The following is a 16624-nucleotide window of genomic DNA, read 5'->3' on the forward strand; positions in this document are numbered from 1 at the left end:
TTTTCAATAATAGCGAAACATGCACTACGTACAAGTTATTAAATAAAAAATGGCGGGAATAATTTGAGGATCGGAATAGTCATGAAAAATTTAAAATGTCAACACAAAGTGGACTATCTGAAAAGGCTGCAGAAAGATGTAATAATGATACGATTTATAAGCTTGTTTTCTGCAAAAGTGTGTGTACTGTAGGTCACTGGTGTGTTGAAATTCTGCTGGTTTTTTTTTTAATTTTTCATTTTCAGAGTAAATTCGAAATGTTTACACAAATAATGATTTCAGCTTTATATCAGTTTGAAGTTGAATAACAAATAATTGGACTGGTTACATTAAAAGTCAATCCAAACACAAATAATTTGAGATCGGAGCGTCCTTACCTACTTGCCTGTTCAATGTTATTTGTCTGACAGGGAGGGGACCAGAGCAGGATTTGAACCCGCATACAGGTGCTATCTTACCTAGCACCAGCCACAGGTGCTTGTTTCATACAGAATGCTAGTTTACTACTGTATACAATAACACAGGTATAGTATTAACTAGCATTCTGTATGAAACAAGCACCTGTACGTGTCACCGGCAATTGAACTCGCCTGAATGCCACACTCCTCCCTTCCTCAGGTCTTGATGGCACAGGCACTTGTTCCGTATATGAAGCACCCCCTACTTATTTCTACCACAAGGTACCTAACTCAATTTCAGGCACCCCTGCTTCAAGCTCGTACTTTGTTAATATATCAATCATTTACTTTCTTTAAAATGACATTGTTCGCTTCGATACACTTTTTTCTTGTCAAATAAATCATTTCAGACATCTTTGGTCGATCCTCTTTATTGTTTACCACTTATTTATTCCTCGAAAATTACCTTGATACATAATAAGACTTTAGATGGGATACAAAACTTCTGGTTAAGGTTATAAATGAAGGATAAAACCAGAACCTAGAATGCTCAGAAGTCTCCAAAAACGGAGGCAGCCTAGACCTGTTCTTACATTTGTTTGTCAGCAAGACACCAACTCATGCTCTTCCTGGCAGGTAATTCACAATCACTTCCAGTTCCAGATTCTGGTCATTGCAACAAATGTAACAGGAAGGGAGAGAACCAGATGTACCAGACCAGGATTTCAACCCAATTCCTTGAACTCTAGATGGGGGCTCGTCCAACTGAGCTATGTGGCCACTGATAAACAAACTCCTCTGACTGCCATATTCCTCTATACTAGATTGTTCAGGTAGATTTTACTTTACCAGTCCCCAGCTTTGTTAGATCTGCAGGCTCATTGCACTATGATGTAAGATTATCACCACTCAACTGATAAGGGTTAGTCTTGCTCACTACTCAACTAATTGGGTTAGTCCTGCACCCACCTGAGAGAGTTGGGTTAGTCCTTGCACAAGCTTTTGACTGAATAGGGTTATAGTCTCCTATCCATCCGAGAAGTAAGGGTTAGTCATCACATGCTATTTGATTAGGGTTAGTCTAGCATCCAACCGGGAAGGGTTAGTCCTTGCATACCACCCAAGAGATTAGGGTTAGTGTCTTATTCTTGTAAATTAATTAAGAAATTCAGTTGCATCTGTATTTTTTTGCAAGATCTTTCAGCTTCAATGACATCTCCTTAGTCAGAGACTTCTGGTTCACTAAACTTTTATCCATGAAATTCGATTTGGGTGTCAAAAAGGCCTTTTTTTATTTGATTGCTCATGTGATCTCGTATATATTGAAGTCGCCTACAGTGACACTATATTTTAGTGCATTTTTCTAGGGACTGGTAAAGTTGAGTCACTTTCGAAGACACCAAGGTTCAATTTGCGTCTTGCCTGTCCCATTTTCTCCTTTTTATTATTTTTGGTGCTTTGCCATGCCCTGAAAGTTTCAGGCAAAAGACCTGCCAGGGATGAACCTGGGTTGGTCTTTTCAAGGGCAGATATTTAAGGAGGGAGGAATGTGAGAGACAGGTGGGTTTGAGGGTGAAAGTATCAGATAATCAGTAGGGGGGAAAAGTGGCAGCCAGACAGGTATATTCACATGCCATATAAGGTTGTTGTTACAGCACTTATCTAGAGTCATGGGTGCCAAGGTGCAAATCCTGGTCTATTCTGTTGTATTTTTTCTATTCGTGGAAAATCTGTAATCACAGGGACAGCAATCGCCATATACTGTAGATTGGCAAATAATCACGATGATTTTAATTTCATTATGTTCATGATTTATTTTTCTGCGAAATTAAACCCATCGTGAATGGTATTATTAGTTTTTAGAAACATTTAAATGCTTATACAAAATTTAAATTAATTTCTTGCAGCGTGAAATTAGAACCATCGCGATTGGTACTTTTTGAGAAATCGTGATATTTTAACACCGTGGAATTAAAATGACTTACAGTATTTTATCTGTAATGATTGTGTTAAATGTTAAAATTCTATAAATGGTAACATTCTATCAATTATGTTGAGTTTTACTAAAGAGAGACCAATTGTAGGCAAAAAACCCACAAAGAACATAGTTAAGTTCTGTTTTAAATGTAGTAATAATTGGCCTGCTATTCACTTGTCAGATCCAACAAAAATTGTGAAAGAGATACAATAACATTATCATCATAATTAACAAGCAATGAAGGACTTCTAACAATTTTTTTAGTGAATAGCTCCCTCCCAGTAGATATAACAGCAGCCCAGGTTCAGCAGTACCCAGAACTGGTCAAACTACTAACACAGCTATCTCAAAGGATTACCCCGGAGGGAACTAGTCTTCACGTCAAGCAGGAACTTGAACAAGTAAGTCAACCTGAACATCAGAGTCAAACAGGAACTTGAACAAGTAAGTCAACCTGAACATCAGAGTCATGATTGGCACACATTGTCTAATTAGCATTACAACAGCTGTATTATGCATCAAATTGCACTGAAAGGAACCTGCCTCATGGTTTTCACATTTTTTTTCTCTTAGGGATGACGGACCTAATTTGAAATTTCATGCCACTGCGCAGAAAACCACGCATATGCCTTGAATCAAATTGACTTAATTATGTATTGCAAAAGATAAAAATACATGTATACATTTTTAGCTCACCTCAACGAAGTTGGGGGGGCTTATGTAATATCCTCGGCGTCAGCGTTGGTGCCGGCGTCCCAGGTTAAGGTTTTTGGAGCAGTTTTCTTTTCAAGTACTTTTATGGCCTATATTAGTCAGAGATGCATGAAGGATGCTTCTAGTGTGTTTCATTGTACCAGTCAAGGTTTCAGATGGTGAAATTTTAGCTAAAGAATGACCAGGTTAATGTTTTTGGAGCAGGTTAAAGTTTTTGGAGCAGGTTAAAGTTTTGGAGCAGGTCTCATTTCCAAGTAACTATAAGCCCTGTATTGACCAAACTTGCATGGATGATACATCTAAGGATGCACACTACTGGACTTGCTTCGGATGCTGGATCTGACCTATATTTTCCGGATGAGTGACCAGGTTAAAGTTTTTGGAGCAGATCTCATTTCCAAGTAACTAAAAGCCCTATATTGACCAAACTTGCATGGATGATACATTTAAGGATGCACACTACTGGACTTTATCTTCGGATGCTGAATCTGACCTATATTTTCCGGATGAGTGACCAGGTTAAAGTTTTTGGAGCAGATGTCATTTCCATGTATCTATAAACCCTATATTGACCAAACTTGCATGGATGATACATCTAAGGATTCACACTACTGGACCTACTTCGGATGCTGGATCTGACCTATATTTTCCAGATGAGTAACCAGGTTAAAGTTTTTGGAGCAGATCTCATTTCCAAGTAACTATAGGCCCTTTTGACTAAACTTGCATGGATGATACATCTAAGGATTCACACTACTGGACTTGCTTCAGATGCTGGATCTGACCTACATTTTCCGGATGAGTAATCAGATTAAAGTTTTTGGAGCAGATCTCATTTCCAAGTAACTATAAGGCCTATCTGAACCAAACTTGCATGGATGATGCATCAAGGGACTAATAATCTCAAAACTTGCTTCGGATGCTGGATTTGACCTAAATTTTCTGGATAAGTTTGAAGTTTTCAAATAAGTCTATTCCCAAGTAACTGCAAGCCCTATCAGACCAAAAGTGCATAAATGTTGCATCTAGGGATGCACACTCCTAGATTATTAGTTTTGTGTGGGACTTTGTCTTACTTAAAGACAGCATTCGTTGAGGTGAGCTCTGTAACCTCTGATTAACCTGAACATCAGAGTCATGATTGGCACACATTGTCTAATTAGCATTACAACAGCTGTATTATGCATCAAATTACACTGAAAGGAACCTGCCTCGTGGTTTTCACATTTTTAGCTCACCTGAGCTGAAAGCTCAAGTGAGCTTTTCTGATCACATTTTGTCCGGCGTCCGTCTGTCTGTCCGTCTGTCTGTCTGTCTGTAAACTTTTCACATTTTCGACTTCTTCTCAAGAACCACTGGGCCAATTTCAACCAAACTTGCCACAAAGTATCCTTGGGTAAAGGGGATTCAAGTTTGTTCAAATGAAGGGCCACGCCCTCTTTCAAGGGGAGATAATTAGGAATTACTGAAAAAATAATGGCATCATTTAAAAATCTTCTTCTCAAGAACCATAGGGCCAGGAAAGATGAAACTCATGTGGAAGCATCCTTAGGTAGTGTAGATTCAAGTTTGTTCAAATCATGACCCCCGGGGGTAGGGCGGGGCTACAATGGAGGATCAAAGTTTTACATAGAAATATATAGGAAAAATCTTTAAAAATCTTCTTCTCAAGAACAGCAAAGCCATGATGAGTCATATTTATATGGAAGCATCCTGAGGTAGTGTAGATTCAAGTTTGTTCAAATCTTGACCCCCGGGGGTAGGGCGGGGCCGCAATGGAGGATCAAAGTTTTACATAGAAATATTTAGGAAAAATCTTTAAAAATCTTCTTCTCAAGAACAGCAAAGCCATGATGAGTCATATTTATATGGAAGCGTCTTCAGGTAGTGTAGATTCAAATTTGTTCAAATCATGACCCCCGGGGGTAGGGCGGGGCTACAATGGAGGATCAAAGTTTTACTTAGAAATATATAGGAAAAATCTTTAAAAATCTTCTTCTCAAGAACAGCAAAGCCATGATAAGTCATATTTATATGGAAGCATCCTCAGGTAGTGTAGATTCAAATTTGTTCAAATCATGACCCCCGGGGGTAGGGCGGGGCCGCAATGGAGGATCAAAGTTTTACATAGAAATATATAGGAAAAATCTTTAAAAATCTTCTTCTCAAGAACAGCAAAGCCATGATGAGTCATATTTATATGGAAGCAATCTCTGGTAGTGTAGATTCAAATTTGTTCAAACCATGGCCCCCGGGGGTAGGGCGGGGCTGCAATGGAGGATCAAAGTTTTACATAGAAATATATAGGAAAAATCTTTAAAAATCTTCTTCTCAAGAACAGCAAAGCCATGATGAGTCATATTTATATGGAAGCAATCTCTGGTAGTGTAGATTCAAATTTGTTCAAACCATGGCCCCCGGGGGTAGGGCGGGGCTGCAATGGAGGATCAAAGTTTTACATAGAAATATATAGGAAAAATCTTTAAAAATCTTCTTCTCAAGAACAGCAAAGCCATGATGAGTCATATTTAAATGGAAGCATCCTGAGGTAGTGTAGATTCAAGTTTGTTCAAATCATGACCCCCGGGGGTAGGGCAGGGCCACAATGGAGGATCAAAATTTTACATAGAAATATATAGGAAAAATCTTTAAAAATCTTCTTCTCAAGAACAGCAAAGCCATGATGAGTCATATTTATATGGAAGCATCCTCAGGTAGTGTAGATTCAAGTTTGTTCAAATCATGACCCCCAGGGGTAGGGAGGGGCTACAATGGAGGATCAAAGTTTTACATAGAAATATATAGGAAAAATCTTTAAAAATCTTCTTCTCAAGAACAGCAAAGCCATGATGAGTCATATTTATATGGAAGCATCCTCAGTGTAGATTCAAGTTTGTTCAAACCATGACCCCTGGGAGTAGGGCGGGCCACAATGGAGGATCAAAGTTTTACATAGAAATATAAAGGAAAATATCTTCTTCTGAAGAACTGCAAACCATGATTAGTCATTTTGATATGGAAGCATCCTCAGGTAGTGTAGATTCAAGTTTGTTCAAATGATGACCCCCAGGGGTAGGGTGGGGCCCAATGGGGGAAGGAAAGTTTTACATAAGAACATATAGAAAAAATATTTCTTCTCAAGAACAGAAAAGCTATGTTTAGTCATATTGATATGGAAGCATCCTCAGGTAGTGTAGATTCAAGTTTGTTCAAACCATAACCCCGGGGGTAGGGCAGAGCCACAATGGAGGATCAATGTTTTACATAGAAATATAAAGGAAAATATCTTCTTCTGAAGAACAGAAAAGCTATGTTTAGTCATATTGATATGGAAGCATCCTCAGGTAATGTAGATTCAATTTTGTTCAAATGATGACCCCCAGGGGTAGGATGGGGCCCAATGGGGGATGGAAAGTTTTACATAGTAACATATAGAAAAAATATTTCTTCTCAAGAACAGAAAAGCTATGTTTAGTCATATTGATATGGAAGCATCCTCAGGTAGTGTAGATTCAAGTTTGTTCAAATGATGACCCCTGGGATAGGGAGGAGCCACAATGAGGGATCAAATTTTTACAAAGGAATATATGGGAATTTTTTTTTAAAAATCTTCTTAAGTACAACAAAGCCCCCCCCCCCCCCCCCCCCCCCCGTGTCTTTTCAATACTGAACTGATTGTGCTTTTGCCTAGCCAATGTGCTCAGGTGAGCGATGTGGCCCATGGGCCTCTTGTTTTTCTCTTAAGGACGACGAACCTAATTTGAAATTTCACGCCACTGCACAGAAAACCACGCTATTGCCTTGAATCAAATTGACTTAATTATGTATTGCAAAAAATAAAAATGTACATTTTTAATTCTTATTCAAACGTTTCCCCTCAATTCAAAAATATTGTAAATATTTCGATATTCATTTGTTGATTTTGTAAATAAATGATTTATTTGGCTAAGGTATTTTCATTGAAAATTTCCCCCAAAATATGCCCTACACCTGAGTTTGACATGCCCCCCTGAAAAATCTCAAGCCGATGACCCATTTATTTTTTGGCATAATTTGCTGGTAAATTGTCTTGTTAACATTGTCCTTTAACATGAATAAAAATTCTATTGCAGAATTTTTTCAGTGATCGCTCTTATACCCTACACTGGCAATTTCCCATTACTTCCTATAGTAATTAAGAATTTCCATTGCCAACTTTTGAAACGCTCCCCATTAAAAATCTACATCGATGACCATATGATTTTTTTTATTGATTTTAACTCACCAAAAGTCGCTTTACCTCATATTAAAATTTGCATAAAAAATCTATTGCAGAAATGAATTAGGTCTGTCGTCGTTAATGCAATTCTGAAAGGGCTTTATCACCTTTCCAATTCCTGCACCTCTTAGTAACAAGTTGACTGTGCGATGGTTAGGGCAAGTGCAGCTGAGTATGCATTACTGAATTCCTATTAATTTTTAACTTAGATCCACCTCTCTAAAACTCACAAGATGTTTAGAACGTCTAGATTGAGATGTCACATGATGTCATAGGTTAGTTGCATTTCCATAACGGTGCCTACAAAGCGTATTTTTTAAACAAAGAGTGTTTAATCTACAATGTAGTCCTCTACAATTACCATTAAAGTATGGTTATTTTTCTTTTTTATTTGTAAACTTTTGTTTTTACTGTGAGAACATAGTTTGTGGGTCCAAATGATACTGTAGAAAAAATTCATTTGGATCAAAGTCACAATGTGTACAGTCCAAATTTTCTCTTTGCCCAGGTGTTGTTTAAAGAGCTCCCTAGGCTTGCTGTTATGTAGGGTGAATTCACCATGCATCGGACACCCTCGCACTTCAACAAGTTCTAGCGATATCAATATCGACCGAATATTATCAAAATGGAGCTTAACATGTAGTATGTGGTTAAATATAAAATTTTTGACACAATTGTGTGCTATTAATTGAGAAAATATCACTAAAAACCGATTTTTCAAAATAAGTCAGAATTCACCATGGATCGGACAATATTCACCATGCATCGAATATACTGTATTTTGAACCGAAAAAATATCATACCTTGATCACGTTGCTTTAAAATTAGTGATGTCAAAACATGTTTCTCCTTTATTTAAAATTAACCTTATAGTTAAATTTGACTGACAATTTTGATCCTCAAATGTGAAGAGATTTTAGGTGCATCACATCTCCTTAGAAAGGCTTGTTAGGCCTAGTAATATGCCAATTCGTGCCTCTGTCTCATGGGTTATCATTGTCTAATTTAAAAAAATTAATTGACTCCACTTCTAGTTATCATATATCAATAACTTGTATTTTCAATGAAAATTTAGAGATTTTATTTTCTATTTCCGCTAAAAACAGCTGTCATTTGGGTTTTATATGAAAATGGAAGTGATTATCCATGCATCAGAAAGTGTCCGATGCATGGTTAATTTGTGTCTGATGTACTGTGAATTAAACATTCTAGTAAAAAACAACACTAAAAAATATTATACAAACATTGAAGTAAAATTTTTGATGAATTTCTGTAAAATTATCAATCATTGACAAATTTTACCTAGGTTCGACTCGTTCTGCTGAAGTCTAATTAAAATAACGACAACTTTATAAAATTGCTAAATTGTAAAATTCTGGTTACTCCCCTTTGATGATGCAAAATATGACGTAATTTCAAGGCCATTCTTGTGGGATTTTTATCTCAACATGAAAATAAAAATCGGCATCATTAAAAAGTTGAAATCTTCAACTTTAAGACAAAAACAAGTAAAAACACGAGGAGACTCAGGTTCAATGAAAGTTTATTGCTTAAAGTTGTTCAAAGCAAGGTATGTGTCGGATGCATGGTTAACTCACCCTAGTTATGTTTTCACAAATCCTTAAGAAAGCATGAACATTGTTCTTTACTTAAGCACGTATATTTTCATTTAAATTTCCAAGTCCTAGTTATACTGTTCATGTGAATCTTAAATTATGACAAGTGTTATTTTTAGGCAGAGGAGGAATTAAGACATGAGAAGCACAGCTGGCTACTACAACATATATTGTATAAAGAGATAGAGGAGTTCCTGGTCGACTTGGAGCTGAAGAGTAAAGATGTGTCTCAGTCACCTGATGACAAACAGGTACATGTAGGTACAACTTCCACTGGGCAAAAAATATAACTGGTCTGGTGTAATTTCCCCTGTGGATGGAAGAAAGAAAGGTGTTGTGGAGGTTGTTGTCAATTGAAAAATGTGTCACACATTGCATTGTATTTAGAATGGTAAAAAATTCACAAATCTGTGTGTTGAATTGTCTTTCAGTTTCAAGCAATGCTACAGGAATGCCTGACTTTGTCAGAGATAGAAGATTATCTGAGATGTAGTCCTGACCCCAGCTGTAAGGTTAATCTTCTGGGTCTGACTGCAGGAAGTATACACACTCAGAACCCCCATACAAAAGTAGGTTTTATTAGATACTTATAATGTATAAAAGGTAGTTAAAAGAAGATCAATTGGACATTTTCAATTTAGAAAAGTCCTAAGATCTAGACATTTTATAGGAGACTATACCATACAGTACAGAATTTATTTTTAGAATCTGTCGTACCTCCAACAAAAGTTGATTCCACAGATAGAAGAACGTCTGGGTGCAAGATGTGAAAATTTACAGAACTTTCAGGAAACGGAAAACATTTTAGGTAACATATTGTATTCATAGATGCACACACACTATTATCAAAAGTTCTTTTCTTTGTCAGCATGAACAAAATTACAGGATTTTTTTGAAGATATAACTTCATACATTTATAATCAGTTTAAATAGTGTGATTTTTCTGGGGTAGATGGCAGTCCCAGTTTAGCAAAGTCTTCCCAGTTACCTGCTTTGATGGAGTCACAGAAGAGAAAATTAGAGGAAGATAAACATCAGCTAGAGAGATTGTACATTGTCAGAGAAAAACAATTTCAGACATATTACCAGGTAAGACAACAGCTAGACATAGCCATACAGAAATAATCTACATGCTTGTGCTTTATTGTATTTTTTCCCCAACAGTTTTACTCCATTGAAATGTAGAATTACAAGATCTGTCCTTCTCTGTTCATAAAAGCTTGGGATTGAGTGTATTTTTTTCATACCGACTCCTAGCAGTAAACTTAAAATTATTGTATGTGTGGAATTGCACAATGTTCCTGCTTTTCAGCATTAGAGGTGTTCTGATTTGTATTGCTTATACACCTGCGTCAGGCAGGACTCCATTGATAAATATTTGAATCCTTCAGACTCTGTTGGACTCCCTTCATCTGCTGGAGGAACTGATATCAAAGTACCGCCTCCAGAGCCAAGCAGAACATGACACTGTCTCCTCGGAGTGGCTGGTGGCAAAATGTGATGGACTGTGTCTCAAAATCAAGTAGGTCACCTCCTGAAAGTTCCTCTCAGATATCATAAACCATTTACATGTAGGTGTATAAGTGTATTTATCGCACACTTTAATCTTTTATGTTATTTGATGCAGGTTAGTTGAGCTGCAGATTTTGTGTGATACATACACAATGGAGACTACAAAAGCTCTGCTGAAGATAAAGTAAGGGCTATTTTAAATCATAGTACCTGTAGTAAAATAAAGGTTGGACATATTCTAATCCTCTGTTTTAAAAAAATGTAAACCTAATGTGATTATACAGTGTGTGACAAAAATGAAACGATTATGTATAGGTTGGTTCATGATTCTGTACCAAGAAATCTGTATTTTATATACATGTACATGCATGTGTGACTATCGTTTTGCTTGTTTTCAATTCTTTGTTTTGATGTTATAGGGAAACATTACACAGTGCAAAAGAGGAAGCAGATAAAAGTAAGACTTATGTGACAAAAACTTTACAAACATATGAATCCTTAGGGAGTGAATTTGATGAACTGGTAACCGAGTACCAGAGACTGAAGGAGGAAATCGACAACAAGGAGTGGGCGTTGTCAGAGTTACAGAAGAGTGACAGTTAGTGGGCGTGGTCACAAAAGAGTGACAGCTTGTGGGCGTTGTCACAGAAGAGTGACAGCTAGTTGGCGTTGTCACAGAAGAGTGACAGCTAGTGTCTTTTAAGGCAGTGTTATTGTCTTGCTTATGTCATTTGTTACAATATTTGTTCCAAAACATGGAAACTATGGAAAATAAAATCATATATATACAAATAGAAATTAACATATTTATTTGATATGCTCTTCTGACACAAGATATGTCTAAATTCAGTGAAGAAAGTTGTCCTGACAATCTTCTGTACTACTGTTCTATAACAGTACAGTCACTGATGTACCCCCAGAATGATTTCTGAAGGTCATCATAAGGCACCAAATGTCTGTTCAGTGGCTCATAGCACAAGGATTAGGATGATTTAGGGTCATTAATACATGATGCCTCTAGAGTAGCTGAGCTCCTTGATCTAAAGAATTGTAGAATTCGTTTCCAAGGGAATGTTGGCATCTGATTCAACTGAAAAGAAAAAAAATAAGGATTTTTAAAATCAAGACTATTTACTTGTTTCTTCTCATGTGGTATTTGAAATTGATTTTAACAGTTTTGTAAAAGAGATATGATAGAAGCTCCTGTCTCTCATGTGATCAGAAAATATAGGAAAAGTACACGATTCTATTTAATTTATTTTCCTATAAATGAAATTTTGTTTTACATGTGGATAAATTTACTTGAATAAATTGATGGTGATGACTCTGTGTGTTGAGCTGTGGCCTTGTTTGACATGAATGTTGCTTGGTCACTTGGAGTGTCAGTTGGTCGAGTAACAACACCAGTGGTCAGAACCATGGAAGTCTCTGCAGGAATAAGTATGCCATCCTGGCCAACCACATACAGCTGAACTTGATGTGTATCTGGTGGACCTTGGACTGAAGCAGAGTATAACTATATAGATCAAAATGTTGAGCTTTACATCATCATACAACATATCAAAATCTGAAAGTATTGAAAGTCTGAAAGTACCAAGGTTAGAAAAATTTGGTACAGATGAAAATGTCTGTAAGATCTATTATGCTAGGCACTGTAAGTGTTCTATGGAATTGAAAACCCATAGTACATGTATCTTAATAAATGACTTCTTTTCCGAGTAAATTGGAAATGAGATGCCTTACATGTACCGGTATCTATAAAAATAAATCTTCTTGGATATCACGTATGGGAAACAAGTAATTGTCTTCCTTAAATATAATTAAGCATATATGTTTCTGTGCAATTTTTATAATATTATTTTTATACAAAACAATAAAAACTGGAGACCAACACCCTGAGGTTCAAATTGCGGAAGATTCTCACGTGTGGATACCGAAAGGTATTCAATAGGGTCTGTACCTAAAGTTATAAACTAAAAGATTTAAAACAGATCACCAACACTTCGTGAGAATGCAGCAGTAAATTTATTTGGTTGACCGGTTTCGACCAGAGACGGTCGTCATCAGAACAAATATACATGAAATGATTATACATGAAGTAAAAATTGCGGACTACGTTACTATGTAAATAAAAAATGCGGACGTCATAACAACTTGCGGACTAGAATCTTTACATTAATAATTTAACAACCATAATCGTGTGAAATTGTCACAAAACTTTACATTACATTATTTATCCTTAATGATTAATTAAACAGTCCATAAATTCCGTGGATGTTTACAAAAGAGAACAATAAACATCCACGGAATTTATGGACTGTTTAATTAATCATTAAGGATAAATAATGTAATGTAAAGTTTTGTGACAATTTCACACGATTATGGTTGTTAAATTATTAATGTAAAGATTCTAGTCCGCAAGTTGTTATGACGTCCGCATTTTTTATTTACATAGTAACGTAGTCCGCAATTTTTACTTCATGTATAACCATTTCATGTATATTTGTTCTGATGACGACCGTCTCTGGTCGAAACCGGTCAACCAAATAAATTTACTGCTGCATTCTCACGAAGTGTTGGTGATCTGTTTTATATCTTTTAGTTTATTTTTTTTTTATAGTAAAATATATAAGTTAGCACCACGAAATAAAAATGTACTTTTGTAAAAGGTCTAGCCACTGAAAACAAAATCAAGATCTTTATGTAACCGTCAAGTACTCATTGCAACCATACTCTGAAAAAAACTGTCGAAAATTCATCCATTTACAGTTGGAGGAGTGGTAATAACATGCATGTATTTTATACCTTTACACTGATTCGATTTGAAAGTACACACAAGTGCCTGTATGTTGATCATCGAGAAAATGTAATACTTTTTAGCTCACCTGAGCTGAAAGCTCAAGTGAGCTTTTCTGATCACCCGTTGTCCGTCGTCCGTCTGTCTGTCCGTCCGTCTGTAAACTTTTCACATTTTCAACTTCTTCTCAAGAACCACTGGGCCAATTTTAACCAAACTTGCTACAAAGTATCCTTGGGTGAAGGGGAGTTTAAATTGTTAAAATAAAGGGCCAAGTCCCTTTACAAGGGGAGATAATCAAGAAAAGACAAAAATAGGGTGGGGTCATTAAAAAATCTTCTACTCAAGAACCACTGGGCCAAAAAAGCTGAAACTTATGTGGAAGCATCCTGGGATAGTGTAGATTTTAAATTGTTAAATTCATGACCCCGGGGGGTAGGGCGTGGCCACAATAGGGAATCCAAGTTTTACATTGAAATATATAGGAAAAATCTTTAAAAATCTTCTTCTCAAGAACCACTGGGCCAGAAAAGCTGAAACTTACGTGGAAGCATCCTGGGGTAGTGGATGGGGTAGTGGAGATTCTAAATTGTTAAAATCATGACCCCCGGGGGAAGGGCGGTGCCACAATAGGGAATCCAAGTTTTACATTGAAATATATAGGAAAAATCTTTAAAAATCTTCTTGTCAAGAATCACTAGGCCAGAAAAGCTGAAACTTATGTGGAAGCTTCCTGGGGTAGTGGAGATTCTAAATTGTTAAAATCATGACCCCATGGGGTAGGGCGTTGCCACAATAGGGAATCCAAGTTTTACATTGAAATATAAAGGAAAAATCTTTAAAAATCTTCTTCTCACGAACCACTAGGCCAGAAAAGATGAAACTTATATGGAAGCATCCTGGGGTAGTGGAGATTCTAAATTGTAAATGTTAAATTCATGACCCCCGGGGGTAGGGCGGGGCCACAATAGGGAATCCAAGTTTTACATTGAAATATTTCTAACTACACTACCCCAGGATGCTTCCACATAAGTTTCAGTTTTTCTGGCCCAGTTGTTCTTGAGAAGAAGATTTTTAAAAATTTTTCCTTTATATTTCAATGTCAAATCATGACCCCCGGGGGTAGTGCTTATGTGGAAGCATCCTGGGGTAGTGTAGATGCTAAATTGTAAAAATCATGACCCCCAAGGGTAAGGCGGGGCCACAATAGGGAATCCAATTTTACATTGAAATATGTAAGAAAAATCTTGAAAAATCTTCTTCTCAAGAACAACTGGGCCAGAAAATCTGAAACTTATGTGGAAGCATCCTGGGATAGTGTAGATTTTAAATTCTTAAAATCATGACCCCCGGGGGTAGGGCGGGGCCACAATAAGTATTACAAGGGGGAAAATCTGGTTAAGAACAGCATGGCCAAAGTTACTCAGGTGAGCGATGTGGCCTATGGGCCTCTTGTTTTAATAACTAATTGCACAAAAACAAATTTGTTGAGGTCTCAATTTTATAACATGTTGCCTTTTCAACGTTGTTTCTACAATGAAATAATGATAATTATTATAAATCAACGTGGAAACCATGTTGAATTTTCTTTCATCAACCAACAACGTCGCAACCTATTTGCGTATTCTCAAATTGGAAACAACGCTGCGTGCTTGCAGGACGCAATCTCGTACGTTCAAAAATCTTTTAATTTTCTAAACAGTATATGATAATGTAGTGCATGAATTAATATAAATTACATGTATGATATTGATCAAAATTAGTTGGTGCACAAGTAAACCGTGGAGTCGCCAACAAAGACAAAATTTACCCTTTTTAATAGGCACTTATTCCATGTTAACAAGTTTAAATTTTTCCACGTATTTGGGGACATTAATTTGGCAAACATACTACGCATAAATATATGTAGCAAACCCTTTCCTTGTTATCTCTGAAAAAAAAGTCTGATCTCCTCCTCCCCACCTCATCTATATTTGCCAAAAATCGCAGGAAATGTCAGAAGAAAAAAATTATAGACGTGAAACGCTTATAAAGACACGTGCGTAATCGAAGTTACTAGTAAATATAAATTAATTAGTATAAGTACTTCGGATTCAAGGATTAATACTTTTTATGAATTTCTGAATAATGAACAGTACTCGCCAAAAATAAATACTGTCTCTCATAAATTGCTGATGATATACTATAAGTAGGTTTGTTGTATATAAGAGTGAAAAATTTACCTTCCTTTGGCAACGGTTTTAAGTCATCTGGAAGAGATCGAAAAGGCAGCCACGTCCCGAGACTCTGAAAGAATGAAAATGCTCTTTTATATTTTAAATTCATGCAATGCATGTACCAATACCTCGTTTCCTTATTAAGAGCAGAGATATAGAATTCAATTTTTTTACCGACGCCGATTTTACAAGTGACTGTTCAGTATAAGAGAAATGTTAATTTAACTCAAACAGCTAAAAGGGAACATTCGACAATTTGTGAAAGATATTTTTTTTTAATTAAAAAAAAAATGAATTTAAGCGGCTTCTTTCTGCAGAACGTTTTAGTTTTCATCAGTGGAGAAAGAGTTCGACATATTCCACATGTTCAATCAATATGTTATAAAAACACTGCACGCAGTTCATAATTAATCGTATTATATTTCATTGCGTTTACTGTGAAACTGAAAACATTCCACATTCTTTCAATTTTTACCCCCCCCCCCCCCCACCAAGTGCGCAAAGTTTTTTATCGAATCCATACATGTACTATTGAACATACCTTTGAAGAAGGTTCTATGATTCTTGCAAATGCATCTTCAAAATTCCGTGGTCTCCTTGATTTATTTCTTCTTTGAACGAGGGACAGGTCTGCGCTATTTTTTCTGAAATGCGGATGTCTGTAATCAAACACGTTTGAATCCACATTCTCGCTGCCCTTGGCAAAGGGTCTTTGGTTTACTTTCTGGAATCCGTAGAAGTTCAACTGACGTATAAAACTACTGAAACTGGTCGTTTGGAATGGTCTATGGTCTTTGGTTAGGTACTCAGTCTCAAACAATGTCTTGTTGATTCTTATAATTGTTCCATCTTGGTTCCACTTAATGGCTCCTGTTCCACACGTATCAATGATCCTTCTCAGCTTTACTGGAAATCGGATTATATGTCCATCCGAATTTGGAAGATGGGGTTCGAACTCCATGCCTACTAATAGCTATTTTCACCAAATAACGTGCAAACGTTTCCCTCTAAAGGTTAAAAAGAGCAACTGCACGATATTTCTTGTAATTTCGAACAACGTCTGAATAATTGTGTAACGTTATTATTACGTCATCAAATGACGTGAACGTACATTACTACGTTTGATAAGAGTGTA

At 36.5% G+C, this 16624-nt stretch overlaps 2 protein-coding genes across 2 annotated transcripts; one reads left to right on the top strand and one right to left on the bottom strand.

Moving 5' to 3' along the window:
- Window positions 1–68: 68 nt before the first annotated feature.
- Window positions 69–11274, top strand: LOC133172680 (HAUS augmin-like complex subunit 4). Its single transcript, XM_061307630.1, has 9 exons — window positions 69–138; window positions 2641–2777; window positions 9084–9215; window positions 9396–9533; window positions 9670–9772; window positions 9917–10053; window positions 10356–10486; window positions 10592–10660; window positions 10896–11274. The coding sequence occupies exons 1-9, from the start codon at window positions 96–98 to the stop codon at window positions 11077–11079; spliced, it is 1074 nt and encodes a 357-aa protein (XP_061163614.1). The 5' UTR covers window positions 69–95; the 3' UTR covers window positions 11080–11274.
- Window positions 11263–16536, bottom strand: LOC133172681 (heat shock factor protein 5-like). The gene is made up of 4 exons (XM_061307631.1): window positions 16031–16536; window positions 15496–15559; window positions 11779–11976; window positions 11263–11566 (listed from the first exon to the last, which is right to left on the bottom strand). Exons 1-4 carry the CDS (start codon window positions 16448–16450, stop codon window positions 11517–11519), a joined length of 732 nt encoding a protein of 243 aa, XP_061163615.1. The 5' UTR covers window positions 16451–16536; the 3' UTR covers window positions 11263–11516.
- Window positions 16537–16624: the final 88 nt, after the last annotated feature.

Source organism: Saccostrea echinata, unplaced genomic scaffold (assembly GCF_033153115.1).
Source record: "Saccostrea echinata isolate AGI-Se365-2 ecotype Australia unplaced genomic scaffold, CSIRO_AGI_Sech_v1 ptg000054l, whole genome shotgun sequence".
Classification (NCBI taxonomy): Eukaryota; Metazoa; Mollusca; class Bivalvia; order Ostreida; family Ostreidae; genus Saccostrea; species Saccostrea echinata.

What these genes read in the sequence shown, in the direction of transcription:
- LOC133172681 (XM_061307631.1), bottom strand. Translation starts at nt 16,450, where the DNA reads ATGGAGTTCGAACCCCATCTTCCAAATTCGGATGGACATATAATCCGA. An exon ending in AAAACCGTTGCCAAAGGAAG is followed by an intron (nt 11,977 to 15,495) that starts GTAAATTTTTCA and finishes ACTCTGCTTCAG; the next exon opens with TCCAAGGTCCACCAGATACA. An exon ending in ATCACCATCAATTTATTCAA is followed by an intron (nt 11,567 to 11,778) that starts GTAAATTTATCC and finishes TTTTCTTTTCAG; the next exon opens with TTGAATCAGATGCCAACATT.
- LOC133172680 (XM_061307630.1), top strand. Translation starts at nt 96, where the DNA reads ATGTCAACACAAAGTGGACTATCTGAAAAGGCTGCAGAAAGAT. An exon ending in GGACTGTGTCTCAAAATCAA is followed by an intron (nt 10,487 to 10,591) that starts GTAGGTCACCTC and finishes TATTTGATGCAG; the next exon opens with GTTAGTTGAGCTGCAGATTT. An exon ending in AAAGCTCTGCTGAAGATAAA is followed by an intron (nt 10,661 to 10,895) that starts GTAAGGGCTATT and finishes TTGATGTTATAG; the next exon opens with GGAAACATTACACAGTGCAA.